The 18546-nt window shown below is 36.0% G+C and overlaps 1 protein-coding gene across 1 annotated transcript in view; it reads right to left on the bottom strand.

Annotated features, from left to right (window-relative positions):
* Positions 1-8782: 8782 nt before the first annotated feature.
* The window catches only part of EPHA7 (EPH receptor A7), a 294990-nt gene continuing 285226 nt past the window's right edge, over positions 8783-18546 (bottom strand). The window contains exon 16 of the mRNA XM_088162035.1: positions 8783-8927. Coding sequence (XP_088018161.1) covers positions 8918-8927 — 10 coding nt within the window. The 3' untranslated portion in view covers positions 8783-8917. The remainder of the gene's footprint in view (positions 8928-18546) is intronic.

Here is an 18546-nt window from a genome sequence, read left to right as displayed (position 1 = left end):
ACTTGGACATCCAGCCATTTACCACAACTCTTTGAGTGTGACCATGCAGGCAATTGCTTATCTACCAAGTGGTCTACCCATCAAATACATGCCTCCTCGGTTTAGAGATAAGGATGCCATGCAGGACAGTGTCAAATGCTTTGCACAAGTCCAGGTAGATGACCTCAGTTTTCCTTCCTTTATCCACCAATGCTATAATCTTGTTGTAGAAGGCCAAGAGTTTTGTCAAGCATGATTTTCACATAGGGAATTCATGTTAACCATCACCAATTAACTCTTTATTTTCTATGAGCCTTAACATAATTTCCAGTAGGATCTGCTCCATGACCTTGCCAAGTACTGATGTTAGACTGACTGGCCTGCAGTTCCTGGGGTCTTCCCTATTTCTTTTTATTAAAAAAGGGGTTATATTTTCCCTTTTTGTCCCCAGACAACATTAACTTCACAGGACTGCCAGCATTTCTAACATATGATGGATAGTGGTTCAGTCACTTCCTTTATGACCTGTGTGTGTGCCTCATCAGGTGCAATGGACTTGTGCACTGTCTGGTTCCTTAGACATCAGGTTCTCAAATCTTATCTTCTCCTACAATGGGAGAAGATTCTCCTTTAGTCTCTTAGTCCCTGCTTTTGCCTTCCACAAAGTTGAAATGCAACTGAAATAATGCAAAATCTATTACTGAGCATATTGCTAATTCACTAATCTTAAATGAGGCATATTAATTAAGGATAAGCAGTAGAAAATAGCTGCAATTCTGGTGATACAATTTGGTCTCTTTCATGTTAAAAATGTGTTTAAAATGCAGATGGTAAAAAATATAGGGTGCACCCTAACATTCCTTTTGATATCACTTCCATGCCATATTGCTTCTGAGTCTCAGGAAAAAAAAGCAGATGGAAACAGCAACACCATATATAAAAATTATTTTGCAATATAGATGGATTAAACCTAGGGCCATTGACCTATAAAGATTATGAATTGCTTGTTTGAAAAAGATGATGGATACAGGGAATAAATTATGCACTCTTTAAATTCAGGAACAGTGTTTTCAACATCATATGTTATAGAATGGGAAGATTATACTAAGGAGGAGAGAATATTGATTAGTATTTACCAGTGGTGTGGTTTATGAGAACAGGACTTTTCTACTTGCTCTATGTAAATTCTGGATTTAAGCCAGAACTTATATAATATTAATAATAGTAATTTATCCAAATGTCCTTCTTGATTGTTCTTTTTTATTCCTCTCTTTAAAGTTTTGTTTGGCTTGTTAGTTATTAGATTATCTCTCTTGGCTTGGCTTAGGGTTTCTTTTGGGTTATTCTCTTTATTCTTCTTGCAACCTGTGATTTGGCAATATAGTCTCTCAGATAACTTTAAGATAGCCAAACCAATGTGTGTAGAGTTGGCTTTGTCTATTATATCTTGTTTTATGAATAGTGACACCTTCCACTAGACCAGGTTTCTCAAAGCAGTATCCATATTGGTGTAATTTTTTCATTGTATTGGTTTGATAGATTTGAGGCTGAGTTTGTTTAAAAATTGTTGGATGGTTTCTTGCTTTCTTAGTTTCCCTGCATCCATGCTTTATTTCTGTTAGCTGTTTTTTTTCATGTGTAAATAGGGCCAGAGAGAAAAGAGAAGAGAAGAGAAGAGAAGAGAAGAGAAGAGAAGAGAAGAGAAGAGAAGAGAAGAGAAGAGAAGAGAAGAGAAGAGAAGAGAAGAGAAGAGAAGAGAAGAGAAGAGAAGAGAAGACCTATAATGATCATCTAGTTTAACTGCCTGGCCAAGTCAAAGCTGGGAAAAAATTAAAATGTGTTGTTGAGGGCATTGTCCAAATGCCTCTTAAACACTGACAGGGCCTCAAACACCTCTCTAGGAAACCTGTTGCAGTGTTTGACCAGTACAGAAATATTTCCTGATGTCCAGTCTACACTTCCTGTGGTGTAGCTTTGAACCATTCCCATGTGTCCCATCACAGGGTACCAGGAGAAAAGATCAGCACCTCTCTTTCTACTTCCTCAGGAAGACATATAGAGCAGGATCTTATTCCTCTTGCTATTTTTTGAATAGAATTGTACAGAATGCTAAATTTTGTTCATTACTTTTCTTCTGAAAAGAAACTTCACAACAGATTTTTACAGGAAATTCCTAACATGTGCTGCATTCAATTCTATGTCAGGAGAAAGCACAAGAGCCGTGCACAATTTCAGTTTCCCTTAGCAGTGTCAGAAAAGGCTGATCTAGGATTTCATAAAATAAATTGACCTTGTGCTGTCCTCTGCACCAGGGTGAGCTTCAACCTGTAGTAATAATGGCAGTAGTAACAACAGTAATTGCAAAGAGTGCTATTGGACTGCAACCAGCCAGGACAATTTCAGGACAGCTACTATACAGCTCAAATCACTGAGCAAGCAGCTGCTTAGCAGGCTACTATTATATCTTTCAGTTATTGACAAAGAAAATCTCCTGGGTACCATGAGGACACCCTATCACTGTAGTAAAGCTGCTTAAAACAGAAGCTATCAGGAAAAATTACTGGAAAAAAAGCCCTAAACCAAAAAAAAACTCAAAAATCAACACAACAGGGAACAGGCTATTATTATGGTGCACCTCGTATTGTCCAGTGTTACAGAATTCTTCAGGTTATATAGTGGCAACAGGAAGGTCCAAACAGGGGTTGAAATACCATCTCAGAAAAGCTTTTTAATTTATTCTTTTTGAGGATTTGTGAGGAGTTAGCATGTTTGAATGTGTGCCTAGCCTGTACTAAGAAAATATCGAGTTATCTTTTTTATTGGATTTTGGTTTGCTGCAAGTTTAAAAATATATACGGAATGGGTGAAACAATAGATTGAAAGGCAGGTACATAGATATTTACAATGCAAATATTTTCCTTTCGATGAAGCAAAGTAAAGGAATATTGCGAAACAAAAACTGTTGACATGCTCAATAATATGCAAGCAAACACATCTGTCAGAATGAGTCCCTTTGTATAAGCAATTTTGGTTTCTGCCTCTGCAAATTTGTGCACATGTATCACAGTCATAGAATATGCTGAGTTGGAAGGAAGCCACAAGGATCACTGAGTCCAACTCCTGGTTCTGTAAAGCACCATCTCCAAGAATCACACCCAGTTCCTGGGAATTGTCCAAATGCTGCTTGAACTCTGTCAGCCTCAGTGCTGTGGCCACTTCCCTGGGGAGCCTGTTCCGACATCCAACCACCTTCTGGGTGAAAAATCTTTTTCTGATAGCCAACCTAACCCCTGATAGAACTCCAGGCCATTCCCTCAGGTCCTGTCACTGGTCACCACAGAGTGGTGCCTGCCCCTCCTCTTCCCCTAACAAGGAAGATGTAGACCATGATGAGGTCTTCCCTCAGTCTTCTCTTCTTCAGGCTGAACCAATCCACAACACTGCTTTCCAGCATCTCATTCCCCAGTCTGTCCATACCCCATGGGTTGCTTCATCCCAGGTGTAGGATCCAGCACTTTCCCTTGTTGCACTCCATATGTCCAGCCCTCTAATTTGCCAAGGTCTCTCTGCAGGGCCTCCCTGCCCTTGAGGGAGTCAACAGCTGTTTATATAAAAGCAAATTCAAAGCACATAAATGGCTGCCTGCTTCTGTTCCATTTTTTAATGGGGAAATCATTAAGGTCTATGACTATATGATAATAGGAAGCTATACTGAGCAAAATGGGATAAAATAAAATGCTCACAGACAGATCAGTCACTAACCAGCTAACCAGGAGAATAAATATGATGAGTTTCAAAAGTGCTAATTATTTAAGGGCTTAGAACACATGGAGGTTTAAGGAGCTCTTTGAAAAAAATTGCTCTTGACAGTTAACACTAGGAATAAAGTAGTTAATATAGGCATCTGGGTTTGGTTTTGGTCTTAATTTCAGTACATTTTTATTAATCAATATTATTTCTAAATCACTTTTGAGGACAGAATTTTTATTCTGACATTGCTGCTTATTTTTAAACAGTGATAGTTATTTGCAATACTTTAAATAGACTACCTGCAAACAAACACTCTAGCCTTGATGGGTTCCCATCAAAAAATTAAATATCATATTTATATTTCATAGAAATATGTGAAAGTGCAGCATGTAATGATTACTGTCATACTGATGTTGATCAGCAGGTGAAAATTACATTTAAAATAGTGAAAATTGCTATTCATTGTTAAAATGATACACTTTTCATAAATGTCATGCTATTTTTAAGTGAATAAATTTTCATACAATGGATATGAGATATTCTTAGTGCAAAGAAAAAAATCAGAATTAAAATCAAACTTTAAAGAAAATAAATTTTTCATTTTGAAATGCAATAATTTTATTAAATTGCTTACATTTTTCTTAATTGAAAACAAATGTAAAATGAAATTTTATTTCTTACCAAAAATGTTCAAGTGGAAATTCTGCATGCAGCTGTCAGAAGAGTTTTTCTATCTGTATAAGTGTGACATCTGTTCCCATAATATATATTGAGCTCTGTCAGGAGACTTGAGTCTACAGTTAGTTTTTCTGGTGTGTTAGCTGGGAGTGAGATTTTCCCCTTCCATTCCTAGCTGACGTAGCTGTGTTCACATATTATAGCATAGACCTGGCTTTATTCATGACACATAAAGCTAGAAGCTTGCATAAGTCTTTGCAAGGTTGATGCCTTTGATTTTAAGACCTTTAAGACCATGTGTAAGTTTTCAATAGTGTTTTGTTTATGGACACTACATTAGCTCTGATTCCTGAGTGAGTCTCTAAAGGACTACAGAAATAAAAATTATAACTAAAAGTAATAGACAATGTGTGTGGTGCAACTTGCAGGAATTTATGAAGCTAAGAAAAGAATCTTATAAAAATCGAGAGGAAGAGAGGATTTTATGATCTACAAAATCCAATAGATACAGCCATACAGGATGCCCACACAATTTGTACCAGTGTAAATTAAATAGTTTTCTACTTTAATAAATGCTTTGGGGAATATGCGGGAAAAAAGGTTCTTGTTCCTTTTAATTTTAATGTAGACTACACCTTTTAATTACTGCATTCAGGCAGTCACGTACCACATATAACAGTTGTAGCCGATGAAGTCATGGAATGCTTTAAATCAGAACAGGCAAGAAGGACTTAAAAAGGAGAATATTATATTTGTTGGAGTTTTCTTTGTTTCACTGTATAAAAGAAAAAAATAAAAAAACAAAGGATGAGAGAAATTAAGAAAGTCTCACAATCCATATTATTTAACAAAATCAATGTAAATAGTTTATTTGGAGTTTAGAGTTCTTGGATGAAATATGTTTACTTAGTAACTTAAAATGCAAGATATATTCAAAGCATGTTTTCATTTTCAGAACATCTCAAACAAAGAATTAAATCCAAAAATTTGACAATAATCAAGGTAACTTAAAAATCAGTCATAAAATTATGATGTCTTTTTACTGGGATCTGGATATTTTCACATGTGAAATATTGTAGATGTGCCATTTCATTATGCTTCTTTCATTTCAAGAAAGGTTTTTGCTAAACTGAAATCCTTAAATTATGTCCAAACCAGTATCTTCAGTTTTTTTGACATTGAAATGCCATCTGAAGAGTAATACCGGGTATATTTTTTTAAATAAAGCAAACAAATAAACAAATCTGTAAAGCTTTAAGGATACAAATTACACCAGAACACCATTATTGTTCAAAGATATAGGAATACAAGTCAAATATCAGCAATAATTTCATCACATATGTGCTGGCACAGTATATGGAAGGCACTGAAAACTTTAACCCAAATGTGAAACAGAAATAACAAACATACATAGAAATGGAGATGTTAAAAGTATTTTGAATTATGGCTTTATGTAGAATGAAATGAAACTACCTGTCCCTCTTTTAAGGCATGGAATAACAATGCTATGTTTTGGGATACACATTCTGTATAACCATTAAACATTGGAAGAACTTCATGGCATTCACTCCTGGTCTTGTTTATTAGGCTTGACATGGATAAAAGTCTTCATTCTGAGAAGCTTTTTTAGAAATTTTAGAGAACTGCTCATTATTTAATGTGTTGTAAATCAAACTGAACTAAGATCTAACTTTGTTAAGACTTGCAATGCAACCTAGGGCTATCAAAATTATTCATAGGTAAAAATTCTTTCAGGATATGCTAGGTTGATCAGATATGTTGGAACACACTGTTTCTTTCCAAGATCTTGGTTGCAATTAGCCCTGCCCTGCCCCCCCATATTTTACTTTATATTGTGTATGAAACTTTAGATTGTGTAGCTACATTATTTACAATGGCACATAGACTTGAGGAAATTCTACTTCCCTGGTCACCTTCCAGTGAAGTATTTCTGTTGATAACACCTACTTTGGGATCTCAGATTGCCACTTTTCTCACCCATTAAGGCACATTTATGTTGATTATGTCCTGGAATAGATGGCTTGAGGACTACTTGTTCTTGTAGGCCAGGGGCAGCACCCATTAATAACCTGTTGCTCCAGAGGGCACAAGGAATGGGCAGCAATTTCTGTAGGAAACCTCCTCAAGAGACAATCAAAGACATATTCATTGCCTGCTCCAGCCAAGGGACATCTTGAAACCCAGATGTAATTGCTAAGTTCTGCTTCTGACAAGTTGTAAGCTCAAATGTTCAGATGAAGAACTGTGTTTTGATTAGGCTAATTCATAGCTGTCAGTATGGATAATGGGCTGATGTGGAGATCAATGGCAGGAGAAGCAAAAATAAAAATTAATTTTCACAAAATGAAGGTCTTGATCTGAACATTTTACAATCTAAGCAGATGATCACTTTTTAGATAGATAAGAGTACAAAATGCACTTGAATAATGACTAAAGCTTCTGCTTAAGTTTTCTTTGATTCAACATGTTATATTTGTGTAAGCAGCATCAACAAGTATCTGAATGTGGAAGCAACTGCATTATCCCAAGCCATAGTTAAAGAAATAGCTACCTCTGTTCCTTAAACTTAATACACATATGTTGCATTCTTTCTGTGTAGGGTTCTGGTAGATTTATAACATGCGACAGAATATCAGCAGCACAGATTTCATGAGCCATCATTAAAATATGTAAATAATGCTGGTCTTAATATAACATAACATAAAATTTAATAACTTATTAATACCTCTGGTTTACAGATGGGGATTACCTTGATCCTTGTCACCCCTGGAGAGTCAAGAAATTCCATATAGTGAAAGCCTTATATGCCCCATATTAATAAAGTGAAATTTCTTAGCATTCCCAGGAGCTTTATAGTGAAATGTTATACATAGTCAGAGTGCCAGTAAAGCAGTAAAATTATATAAGACATGTATTTTTTCCAGAACAGTTTATGGGTATTTCTTCTAGTATCTGTTACAAGTAATTCCATAGATCATGAAAAAAACACATTAATTTACATTCAGTTGTGGGGTTTAGATTTTAATTTGGGGGTTTGCTTAATTAAATACACCCTCTGTAATTTAGTTGCCAAGCCAGAAGGGAGGTTGATATGTCACCAATGATTTGCTAATACATCCATTTTGCAGTTGAATGAAATGACTATTTGCCCTAGTGTATATTCATGCTGCAATGGGAAGTGTCCCATTGTAAGCTGAGCCTCAAGTGTTCAAAAAATATTAATGCTGTAGCAACTGGTGCTGTGGTAATGAGTCATAAATGATGACAAATGGCAAAAAAATATAGTCTTGTTCTATTTAGCCATAAAACTACTGCTTTCTTACAAACTCATACAAGCACATAGCTTAAATAAACAATCAAACAAAAAGCCTGAAGATTGTTAGTAGTTTTTTTTTTCTCTTGTATTTAATTTTTATTTTAATTTCTGTTCCCTGATGTTGCAGGGCTTTATGGATTTCTTTTTTTGATGGGCTGGATATAAAATGGGCATACTGCAGACCAAGGATACAAATCCCTCTATAAAGCAGTGAGATGGGTCAGACCAGCAATTTATAACAATGGCAATATTATAATTTAACAGATACAAAGAAAGAATAAATTTTAGAGGGAAAACAGCAAAAAGCATGGACTGTAGAAAAAAATTTTCATAATCACTGGTGTGCCAGTTAAATTTCTAATAATGGGACACTGTTGTGGTTAACTAAATAATAAATTGTCTAAGTCTGTGACTAGTGTTGTTATAATGAAACAGGAATGCTGGAAGACGTAGCTGCTGCTCAGAGTCTCTTTAAAATCTGGGAGGTGTCATAATATATGTCATCATATACAGTTTGCTGTTACTGTAAAGTTAAATTTTACTGTCTTTGTTGGCAATAGGTTTTGGTGAACACAGAGAAGACTCTCTGAGAGTTGTTCAGGGCCCCATGAAGCAGGCCAGAAACTTCAGGTGAATACAACTTGCACAAGTTCATTTCCAAACATTTTTTAAGTATTTGAACATAGTTTTTGATACAATAGTCAGACAATCTAGTGAACTTACTCATAATGTGCCACGAAATTGTAATGATCAAAGTAGTTTCTGATCTGCTTACAAGGGAAAAATTTTCTAAATTTAAAAAAATATATAGCATTTCCAGTAAGAGTAAAACAGAAAGTTATAGATTTATAGTCATAAATCTTTCAATTATGTTTCTATTATAAATCAATAATTAAGACATTTTTATGCAATAATCTGATATTTTCATTCATACTTATCATTAATTTCTAAAAGCAGAAAGAAAAAAAGAAAAAGCTTCTTGAAAATTTGAGACTATATCAGTAGGAAAAAATAAAACGAAAAGAGTTCCTGTAATTTCCAACATCAAATAGTCAGCTATTTTAAACTCTGTTCCACAGCAGTCCTCTTGCAGCTGATGCTCCCCACGATCTCTCCATGTCTTGTCTTCTCTTCCATTGTATAGCACAAATGGTTCTGCACTTGCAGGGTGAATTACATTTGGCTGAAAAAACAACCCAAAACTTAAGATGTTATTTTTCAGGGGAATGATTTACCCTATCATTTCCACTGTGGGTAAGCAAGTTTGTGAAACAACAAGTCTAGTGAAAGACCCAAAAATCCAGGGTCAGAGCAGGTACTTCTACACTTTTGACAGAAAACTAGCTTCTAACAGTCATCTAAGTAAGGCAAATTTATTTCAGGTATAAAGGCAGGTCCTTTGCCAGGACCTTGTCCATGCTTATTTTGAAAAAGCATAACGTGTTCTGCCTTATTTTCTGGTTGCCTTTAGGCTCCAGCCACCAAAGAAACACAAGCAGTAGAGCTGACACCCTGTGTTCACATGAAGCAGACACTTTCTATGTCAGAAACTGAAAATTTGTCTGCTGTCATTGCAATGTAGTGAATAGTAGATGAATGTGGGTCAGAAACTCGGTTCTATTAATACTGAAGGGTTTTCAGGGAAAAGTTTAGAAAAGACTGGTTGTTTTATTTTTTGTTTTTCTGGCCTGGCCTAAGGTCTGGCACATTTTGATTCTTATACATTCGAGCAGAAGAATCCAGACACACAAGAAGTCGTTGTAAATTATTACCTTGATCAACAAGCACTACTCAAACAAAGCCTTGCCTATAAAAATGGAGAAATGAATGGAAGAACAGCCTTCTAATCTTTTATGCAGATTTCATTTTTGCTGGTTTTGGATATCAAAAAGGCATTGCTGACATTTTTCAGGTTTTTATCACTTTGGTAAATTTCAAACTCTACACTGGCGTTGTTTAGTTGATTCAAGGTTTACACGGAAGAATGTGTACAGTTTATTTTTAGACCAGCTAGTATAAATGATAAAAGAATGAGTTTTGAGGCACTTGCTATCTGAAAGAGGTAGCAAACTTCAGTCAAAATACAGGCTGATGACATTTGTTCTGAGTTTAACTTAATTATTTGAGTTTGGGTTTTCTTAGTGCTTGACTAAGCTTTTGACAACTTGTGAAGTGGTATGTGAGTACTGCTGAGCCTGAGAACAAGATGTTGTTTTATAAATATACTTGGCAGAGAAAAAGAGGAATTCGTAGTGGAAATTAGCTTGTAAAGACTCAAGAACCAGGATATGTGAAGTAAACTGGGTTTTGGCAAGCCCATTTATGTAAATTTACCTAGCATATAAGCCTGAGGAAAGACTAAATTTTTCCATTCACCCATCATTCATCCTCCTGCTCCCTTTTCAGCTTCCAGACCTCATTCTTCCCTCAGGGAAAACACTACTTACTGTGATTTAGCTGAGAAAAAATGGCATCAGATCCTACACAAATCCAAAAATACAAAATCATGACATCACTCTTAAATTCTGACTCACCATAAGCCTAGCCAGCTCCTGGGTACAGCTATGCTTCTCTGTTAAAACAGAGGGTTGATAAGGGAGGTAAGTAGATTTTTGCTTATGGCCCTAGGGCACAAATTGATCAAGAATGCCTGCAAGATCTTGGAAGCAAGTTCCCTAAGGGAGTTCCCATGGTCACACAGCAAAATAACATAGCAATGTAAATTCATGTGTGTGTACCAAATTGGTGCCAATTTGAGATTGCTTAGTGCTTAAGTTTTTTAATGGAAGAAACATTTTCAGGATCTAGTCTGCTTTGTGATTTTTACAATCTCTCTTTTTAGGCACAAAATTTTTACAGAGAAGAACATTTTTTTTATGATCCTTATTTTGAGATATTTTTACCGCCTTTTCATGAATTGTCAAGATGAAAGCAACTATTAGAAATTTCTAAAACCTGAAACAATATGTATAAAAGGATATTATCCCAATATACTTAACATTTTTAAGTGTATTGATTTTCTTTTTTCTCCTTAAATGCAGGGAGTAAAACATCATTAAAAGTCTGAAAAAGCTCCATTCTGTGGTAAATTTTATAAGAATCATTATAGAAGTTTTGAAATTCTATTTTAGCAGCTTGCTTAGAAATCTTGAGACTCTGTGCATGGTTAACTATGTACATAGTTAACTCTTCTAACCTTTTATAGAAATAAAATATTTGTATATTTTTACTATATTATATTTTGTTTTAATGATAAATAGACATACTGCAAAATAAGCAAATCTGAAACACCACTAGAAACACAAGGATCGAGATCATCTACATCAATTCTTTACTCCCTTCTTCCCTTTACACATTGCTAATAAGACTAAAGTTTTCCTAGTGCTTCAAATAAACAATGGTTCATGAAAATAAAACTTACTCTGGTGATCAGAACACTGAGGACCCAGAAAATGGGCATGGATTGAGTGGTGGACATTTTCTACTTGGATGTCTCCAAGGTTTTTGGTAGGGATTCTCACAGCCTCCTCCCAGAGAAATTGCTGTGTGACAGGCTAGACAAGGTGTCTGTGCAGTGGGTGGGGACCTGGCTGCCTGGCTGCACCTGGAGGGTGGTGTTAATCAGCTTTTTTAGAAACTCACAACTTGTCACAGGTGAGGTCTCCCTGGGCTCGGTATCAGGCCCAACACTGTGTGATATCTTCATGTGTAAGTCTGGCTGAAGTGTATCCTGACAAAGTTTGTCAAGGATTGCAAACCGAGTGGGGAATTAAACACTTCAGAACTCTGCAGGAAGGCCTGGGTAGACTGGAGGAGCAACAAGCAAAAAATTTGCACATGGCAACATATAATCCAGGAGTACAGCAGTGGGATCTATCCATTTGCACAGGAGATCTGTGGAAAGGCACCTGTGGGTCCTGGTGGACAATAATAAGCTCAACGTGAGTGAAAAGTGTGCAGCTGCTGCAGCAGAGAAGCAAGTGGGATTCTAGTTTGCATCAATCAGCTCATCACCAGCAGAAATAAAGAAATAATTTTCCCCCTGCATTTAGTGCTTGTCAGGCTACACCTGCAATGCTGTATTCAGTTTTAGTCACCGCTATGGACAAAAGGTTCTGGACAGGTTGGTGAGGATCCAAAGAAGGGCAACAGAGATGATCAAAGGGCTGGGAAGCCTGTTGAGGAAAGCCTGAGAGAAATGGGTTTGTTCAGCACTGAGAAAAGAAGGAGAAGACTTTCTCACAATGTTCTAGCATTTAAAGGGTGACCATAAGGATGGAGGCTCCTGCTTTCCCAAGGAGTCATGTGGAAAAGATGCGGGGTAATACACACAAATTAGTCCTGCAGAGATCCCGATTGGACACAAAAGGAAAATTCTTTACAGGGGGAACAATCAGCCATTGGAATTATCTTCCCAGAGGCTACTCTAGGAAATTCTGTTAGATTCCCCAACGATGGACAGTTTTAAGGTTCAGAGGGACAGTGTGTTGAACCATCTTGTCTAGACTGTGCTTTTGCCATGAAACGTTGGACAAGGTGATCCCTTTTCAACCTGGTATTCCAAGACTCTATTATTCTATGATTGAAAATCATTACCTCTCTTACAAGAAATACTTTCATCCTGGAAGGCTGTGATAAAATCTCTGGGACCTATTTCTCCCTTCTCTCCTGGGACACACAAACTCCTATTTTTAAAATAAAATAAAAGCAGTCCTCCAGGTTTTCCATTCTTTCTTCACTTATCCCACATGTTCTACTGAAATTTTATTCACCTCTACCTGATTCTATTTTTTTTCCCAGTTTTCTAACAACATATGAACCTGGAAGTAGTTGTGCAGCTACATTATTTGTACAGGAATAATTATACCTCACTTCATTTTCTACTTACAACTCACTTCCTCGCATGTTAGAAAATACCATTTGTACAGCAGTAGTTGTCTATCTGGACACAGTTCCAGTCCTCCATATCTCAAATTTGCATCCTTCCCAGCCTCGTTGCCATTGTCATTATATATTTTGATTTATTTTTCTTTATGTGTGCAGTTTTTCTACTTTACTGTGTTGAATTTAATCTTAAATACTTCTGACCATTTCATCAGTTTAATGTTGAGTGTCAAGGGTAATAAGTCACCTAGATTGTTAATGAAACCATTTAAAACACAGGACATAAGACAGATCTCTGCAGGGCCACCCACATCAAGCATCTTCCTTTTTTTCTTAACTGTTGATAGCTGCTGTTTAAGCTTCATAATTTCAACCTGATGTGAATCTGCCTGTTGATATTTTAAACCATTCCATACAACACTGAAAACTAGAGAAACATAGCTCTCCATTAAAAAGTATTTATAAATTGCGAATAGATGAGTTGCCTTCATTTCTATTGTGCATGAAATGCTGTCTAGAAAGAGAAAGATACTGAGCAATCTATGAGAACACAAATTCTGTCATAGTGTGACATTTTCAACCATATTGTTTTCTGTCTCTGTATTCTGTACAGATAATTACATAGCAATATGCTTACTTTTCACATTCCAGCCAGTCAGCCATCCTATTATTGTTCTCATCACTCATACAACCTTCAAAAAGTGTTAACAACCATCAGCCACCTCCTTCCTTTTCCACACCTGAGGCAAATATATGCTAAAGTCTTGTTCCATTATTAATTCAGTTTGTATGAAATAAAGATCACTTTAAACTGAAATGGGAATAATCTTTACAGTTTTCTATTTTAAATTTTATGCTTCCTGTCATTTTGAGCAAGTGAAATCCAGGACTTATAGAAAATAAATCAAATTACTTTGTTTTTCTTCTATATCAATACAAAAATAATCTTGAAAATCTTCTTTGGTGACTAGAATTTTTTTATTTCCACTGAGCTGTGATCTATTTGTCTTAATTCGACTTGAAAATTAACCCAAGATACTTTTTACAAACTCCAGAAAGATATTTTTTTCCTATTCATATCATTATAACTCTTCTTTAAAAAGCAAGGAAACCAAATTTATTATTTCACAATGTTGAAGTTACCATCCACAAAGACCCTACCATTTTGTTTACTGCCTTAGTCAGGTTTAGAGCTGGCTTTGGGTGGCCTTGAGGGTGATGATAGAGACCTTGAATTTAGTATGATGTTCCATGAGTAGAGCAATATATTAAACTGGTGACATATTTAATGGGTAGACACTACTTCTGACCTCAGAGCACTGCAGTATTCAGCAGCTGCTGAGGTGGTCAGGCACTGGGAACAGGTTGCACAAAAGAGTTGTGGATGTCTCTTCCCTGGCAGCCTTCATGGCCAGGTTGGATGGGGCTTTGAGCCACCTGGTCTAGTGGAAGGTGTCCCTGTCCATGGCAGGATGGTTGGAACCAGATGGTCTTTACAGTCCCTTCCAAGCCAAACCAAACCAAACCAAACCAAACCAAACCAAACCAAACCAAACCAAACCAAACCAAACCAAACCAATCTATGATTGTATGATTCAGGGTACTATGTGGCATTTGTGTTTCTCATCACAGAGATGATGCAATAGGGAATAACGTGATCCATCAGAGAGGAACAATGTTTTAACTCTACTAGAAATGAAATCACACTGATGCCATTGCATTGACAGTACTTGGAATTGGTATTCCTTTGAATATTCCTACTGCAAGGGCCTCACAGGAACTCACACTATTTTAGGTAACCTGAGGACAGGAGGAGCTGTATGGATACGATTATGGTCTATCAGTGAGACAGCTTTTCACAGACAAAGCAAACACTTCCTCAAAAAAAAATCACTGAAAATCAATATTCTGTGTGGAAAACAAAGAACCAAAAAACACCACCACTAAACCAAATTTAACTGAATGATGGAGGTTTATTTTAGCTTCCAGACTTTGGGGGTGGAGGTGGGTGGGTGGAAATTGGTGATCACTTTTAATATATTCTTGTGTCATTAATATTATAACATTATCATTCTAATGACAGTTTCACCAGTCATATCATAATGTGTTTCTGAAAGAGAAAAGGCATATTTCAGTATGTGCTATCTAATTGCCAAATTTTATCTCACATTGTTGGAACCGAAAATTTATAATAAAATTTGACAGCTTCATTGAAGAAGTAATTTTCTGTTTAAATTTTGCAAATTAATTTCATGATATATTAAGAGTTTGTTTGTCACACATGTTTAGCACAACTCATTAATCTGATAAGACATTCAGTAACATGAAAGGAATGTGATATTTTGCTTTATTGATGTGATACAATATAAGAATTTACTAATTTCTTAGGAATGCCTGCTTGATCTAATGTCATTTGTTTTTTTTTCCATTTTTTTAGAAGACAAAAGATTATCTTTGTTCTCTTTTTCTATAGGGAAGAAATGTTTCAGGGGAAAAGAACAAACATAGAATATTTTAAAAACAGAATGATTCAACAAAATCTAAATATTTGATATTATATTTTCCCCCAGAAAATACGCCCAAATTCTTTTTTAAAATAGAAAATATGACCAGAAACTAAAATATTAAACCTGAGGACTAGATGGACATATGAAAAAACTTTCTAGGGATGAGTTTTATAATCCTGTGATTCCAGGAAAGGTATGCAGGAAAGGATTGACACATTGAGTATAAGCTCTCTTCCACTATTTTTAAAATTTTTTAATAGTGATAAGATGATTGTGATTATCTTACAGATGCACAACAACATGATCATCACTCCAAGTACTTACAATTTGATTGCTTGGATCTTCAACCTGCAACTTCTGCTATGACTGCCTGGAGCAATTTAATTTAAATTTGATTTAAATTTGTCTATGACAATGAATGTGGTTGCCTCCACAGGGTAGGTTTGTACTTATTAGTGCTTAACTAGAAAAACATCACAAATTAAGGCTTTAGAGATAAAAACTGGATGATTCTCTGTGCTCCACTGATTTTGGTTTACTTCTGAATATCTCTCTACACACCTGAAATTGCCAAATCAGTGCTCAGCAGAGCGAAAGAAATGGTGGCAATGAGGGGCTCACTGGATACCAGTGAGTGTGGGGGAAAGATGAGTAAGTGTAAGATAGAAGAAATATCATGATTACTTCCTCCAATGTGTAAAAGCCACTCCTTCAAAATAAAGATTTTTAAACACCCAATTTAACAATTTGTGCCAAACTGCTGAAGTTCTAAAGACTGTATTAATTCCTGTGTTTTTGCAAACCCCAATCAGTAAAAGGTAAAACAGTTCCTATGATGCTGTGATAGCAACAATCCAGAAAGTTTCATCAAAATTTAGCAACATTGAATGGCCTCTACTGTCACACTTGAGATGAGTGAAGATGTAAATATCTAAAGCAACAAAAGTCTGTAGTACCTAAATCCAGAGGTAAATTACAGAGGTAATTACAGTGACATTAATACAGAAAATGGTTTCTAAAGGCACTTAGGGAAATTCCAAGATAAAACTTTCTAGCTTCTGAAAACAGGCAAAATTTTGTAACTATTTTAAATAGAGGGGTTGTTGTCTTATTCACATCCCATGTTGACCGTGCATTTTTATTTTTGTAGAGGATTTATAAATTAAGAATTTCTCTTCATCTTAGCTATTGAAAAACATTGCAAAACTTTAAAGAAATTTATTTAGTACTTTGAATCCAAAGCAGAGTCCTATCAAAGCCAGATGGCAGAGTGCTCAAAATCCAACATAAAAAACGACTTACAGTATTTCTCAGTAAAATAGAAATTTAAATTTTATAATATGTGACAATTGAACATGCTTGAGAGAGAGAAATTGTCTTCTACAATTAAGTTCATATGGAGCATGAATAAACCTAACTCCTTCATATAAATATAGCAGTTCCTATACTCAGAATGTGGTTTCTTGAGTAGCTCAATTTACCAAACCACCTGCTCTTACCAAAAAAAGGCATTTGTCCCTTTTCTTTATTTTTCCTCTGACTACCCCTGCTGCTGTTCTAGCAGCATGGTCACAGTTTCATATGAGTCCTGATATGCATACCATCATCCAGATCACCAGCTCAAAGCAGGACAAAGTAGTTACCTTCACTGTGGCTCATTTCCTTCCAGATTAATTAGTTGCATTAGTTCATGGCTGGTGTAGGAAATAGCTGGGGCACAAAGTTTACAGTGAAAGCAAGCATCTGGGTGTGATAGGGGCTAGGGCTTCCCTCTTCCAGTGGAGGCAAACATTTAGTTTACCTCATCAACTTGATATGAAATGCAACTGCATGTTGTGGTTTCATGGCCAGTTTAGTGTGAGCCAAGATCAGGCTGCTGTATATTCATACCATCTCCCCCGTGTCAGTATTGATGGTTATGCAGCCTAGAGCTATGCCAGCAAATAGCAAATCACTAGTTTTCTACATTAGTGTCTGTATAGTTCTCCAGAGGGTATAAAACATGAGTAAGATAACCTAGAATTTATTACTTGTGCTTGTAAATGTAGCTTATTTGATTCACAAAGCTCCTAAAACTGGGGCAGAAATACTGGAAGCTTACTTGTAAGATCTCAGCAGTGTTTACAGGACATGTATCAGTGTGATGACAACATAAAAGGTCCCTGTGGCACTGTAAACTTTCAGTGATGCCACAATATTAGGACACTAGACAGCTTTGCTATTTACAGTTCTGGTTTAGCAGTGTATGTGATCCAAGACTGAATAACAAGGAGGATCTTAGCACTAGTAGCATATGTAGCTGGGACTTAAATTTTCTGAAAAATATAAAGTTGCAATTTCTCCAAATGTACCTTTCTTATCAACAGTTTTATCTTCCTTAAAAAATTTCTTTATAAAAAACAAACAAAAAATATATAAGTCAAATGCAATAGCAGTAACTCACCCTCTCCTTATATACATAATTTTCTGCTGATTTTCTTCCACAAAAGATTGATTAATAAAACCTAATTTATTTCTGTCGGTAACTGAAATTTAACAGCTTGTGCTACATGGAGAACATGTGTAACAATGTGCAGTGTATAACAACTTGAAATCGTGGCTGACTTTCACCTTATCTTGGGCGTGCCAGGATGTATGAGAGACTTTATTGCTTTGCTGACACAGAACTGAAACACCAGTTTAATCATAATATCATGTTGGGATTTGTCTGACTCAACTATTATTAGACAGGTCTATGGCTTCATCTCAGCTCCCTCCCATTGCTAAAGATGTTAAAGACAAGTGGGATGAATCATCCTCTGTTGTGTCTCAACTAAAGAAGTTAGACTAGCTTTGAGATCATGCCTTACTAATCTAGCAGAAGCAGAATAAGAACAATCTGTTGACTGTAATGAACTTTCTTGAAGTGAGTGGTTTCCTTATTAATCAATAATTTTATATATGCCAGGCAAGTTTTTGGGGTTTGTTGGGAAATGCTAATTCTCACTTCATCTGGACAGATGGCAGCACTTCCTATTGATGTAAGCCAGCAGAAGTGTTTCCTACACCAGATGAAATGTCCACTTTCCTGGTACAGGAGAATTATGGAATGTAGAAGTAGACTGATGCCAGGGTATCTTGCCATTATCTCTTGTTAACAACATTTCTCCAGTTTTTGCTATGCTATGGACAGTGTACAGTGCAGGACATGCAAAGTTTCTGCTTATACTTTACCCTGGATATAAATAGAACTTGGATGCACTAGAGAATGAAATGTTTCATACTTGGTGGTATTTAATATGTCACAACTATCTACTGACTGTGTCGAAATGTCACTTCCAGCTGATAGCTCAGTAATATGTGAAAGGTTCTCAAAGGTTAAAACTTAAGACTGCAGCTACCTCTGGCTTTTTCAGGAGAGGGATTTGTTCT

This window comes from Sturnus vulgaris, chromosome 3 (genome assembly GCF_052056855.1).
Source record: "Sturnus vulgaris isolate bStuVul1 chromosome 3, bStuVul1.hap1, whole genome shotgun sequence".
Lineage (NCBI taxonomy): Eukaryota > Metazoa > Chordata > Aves > Passeriformes > Sturnidae > Sturnus > Sturnus vulgaris.
This window is presented reverse-complemented; position numbering and strand designations above follow the sequence as displayed.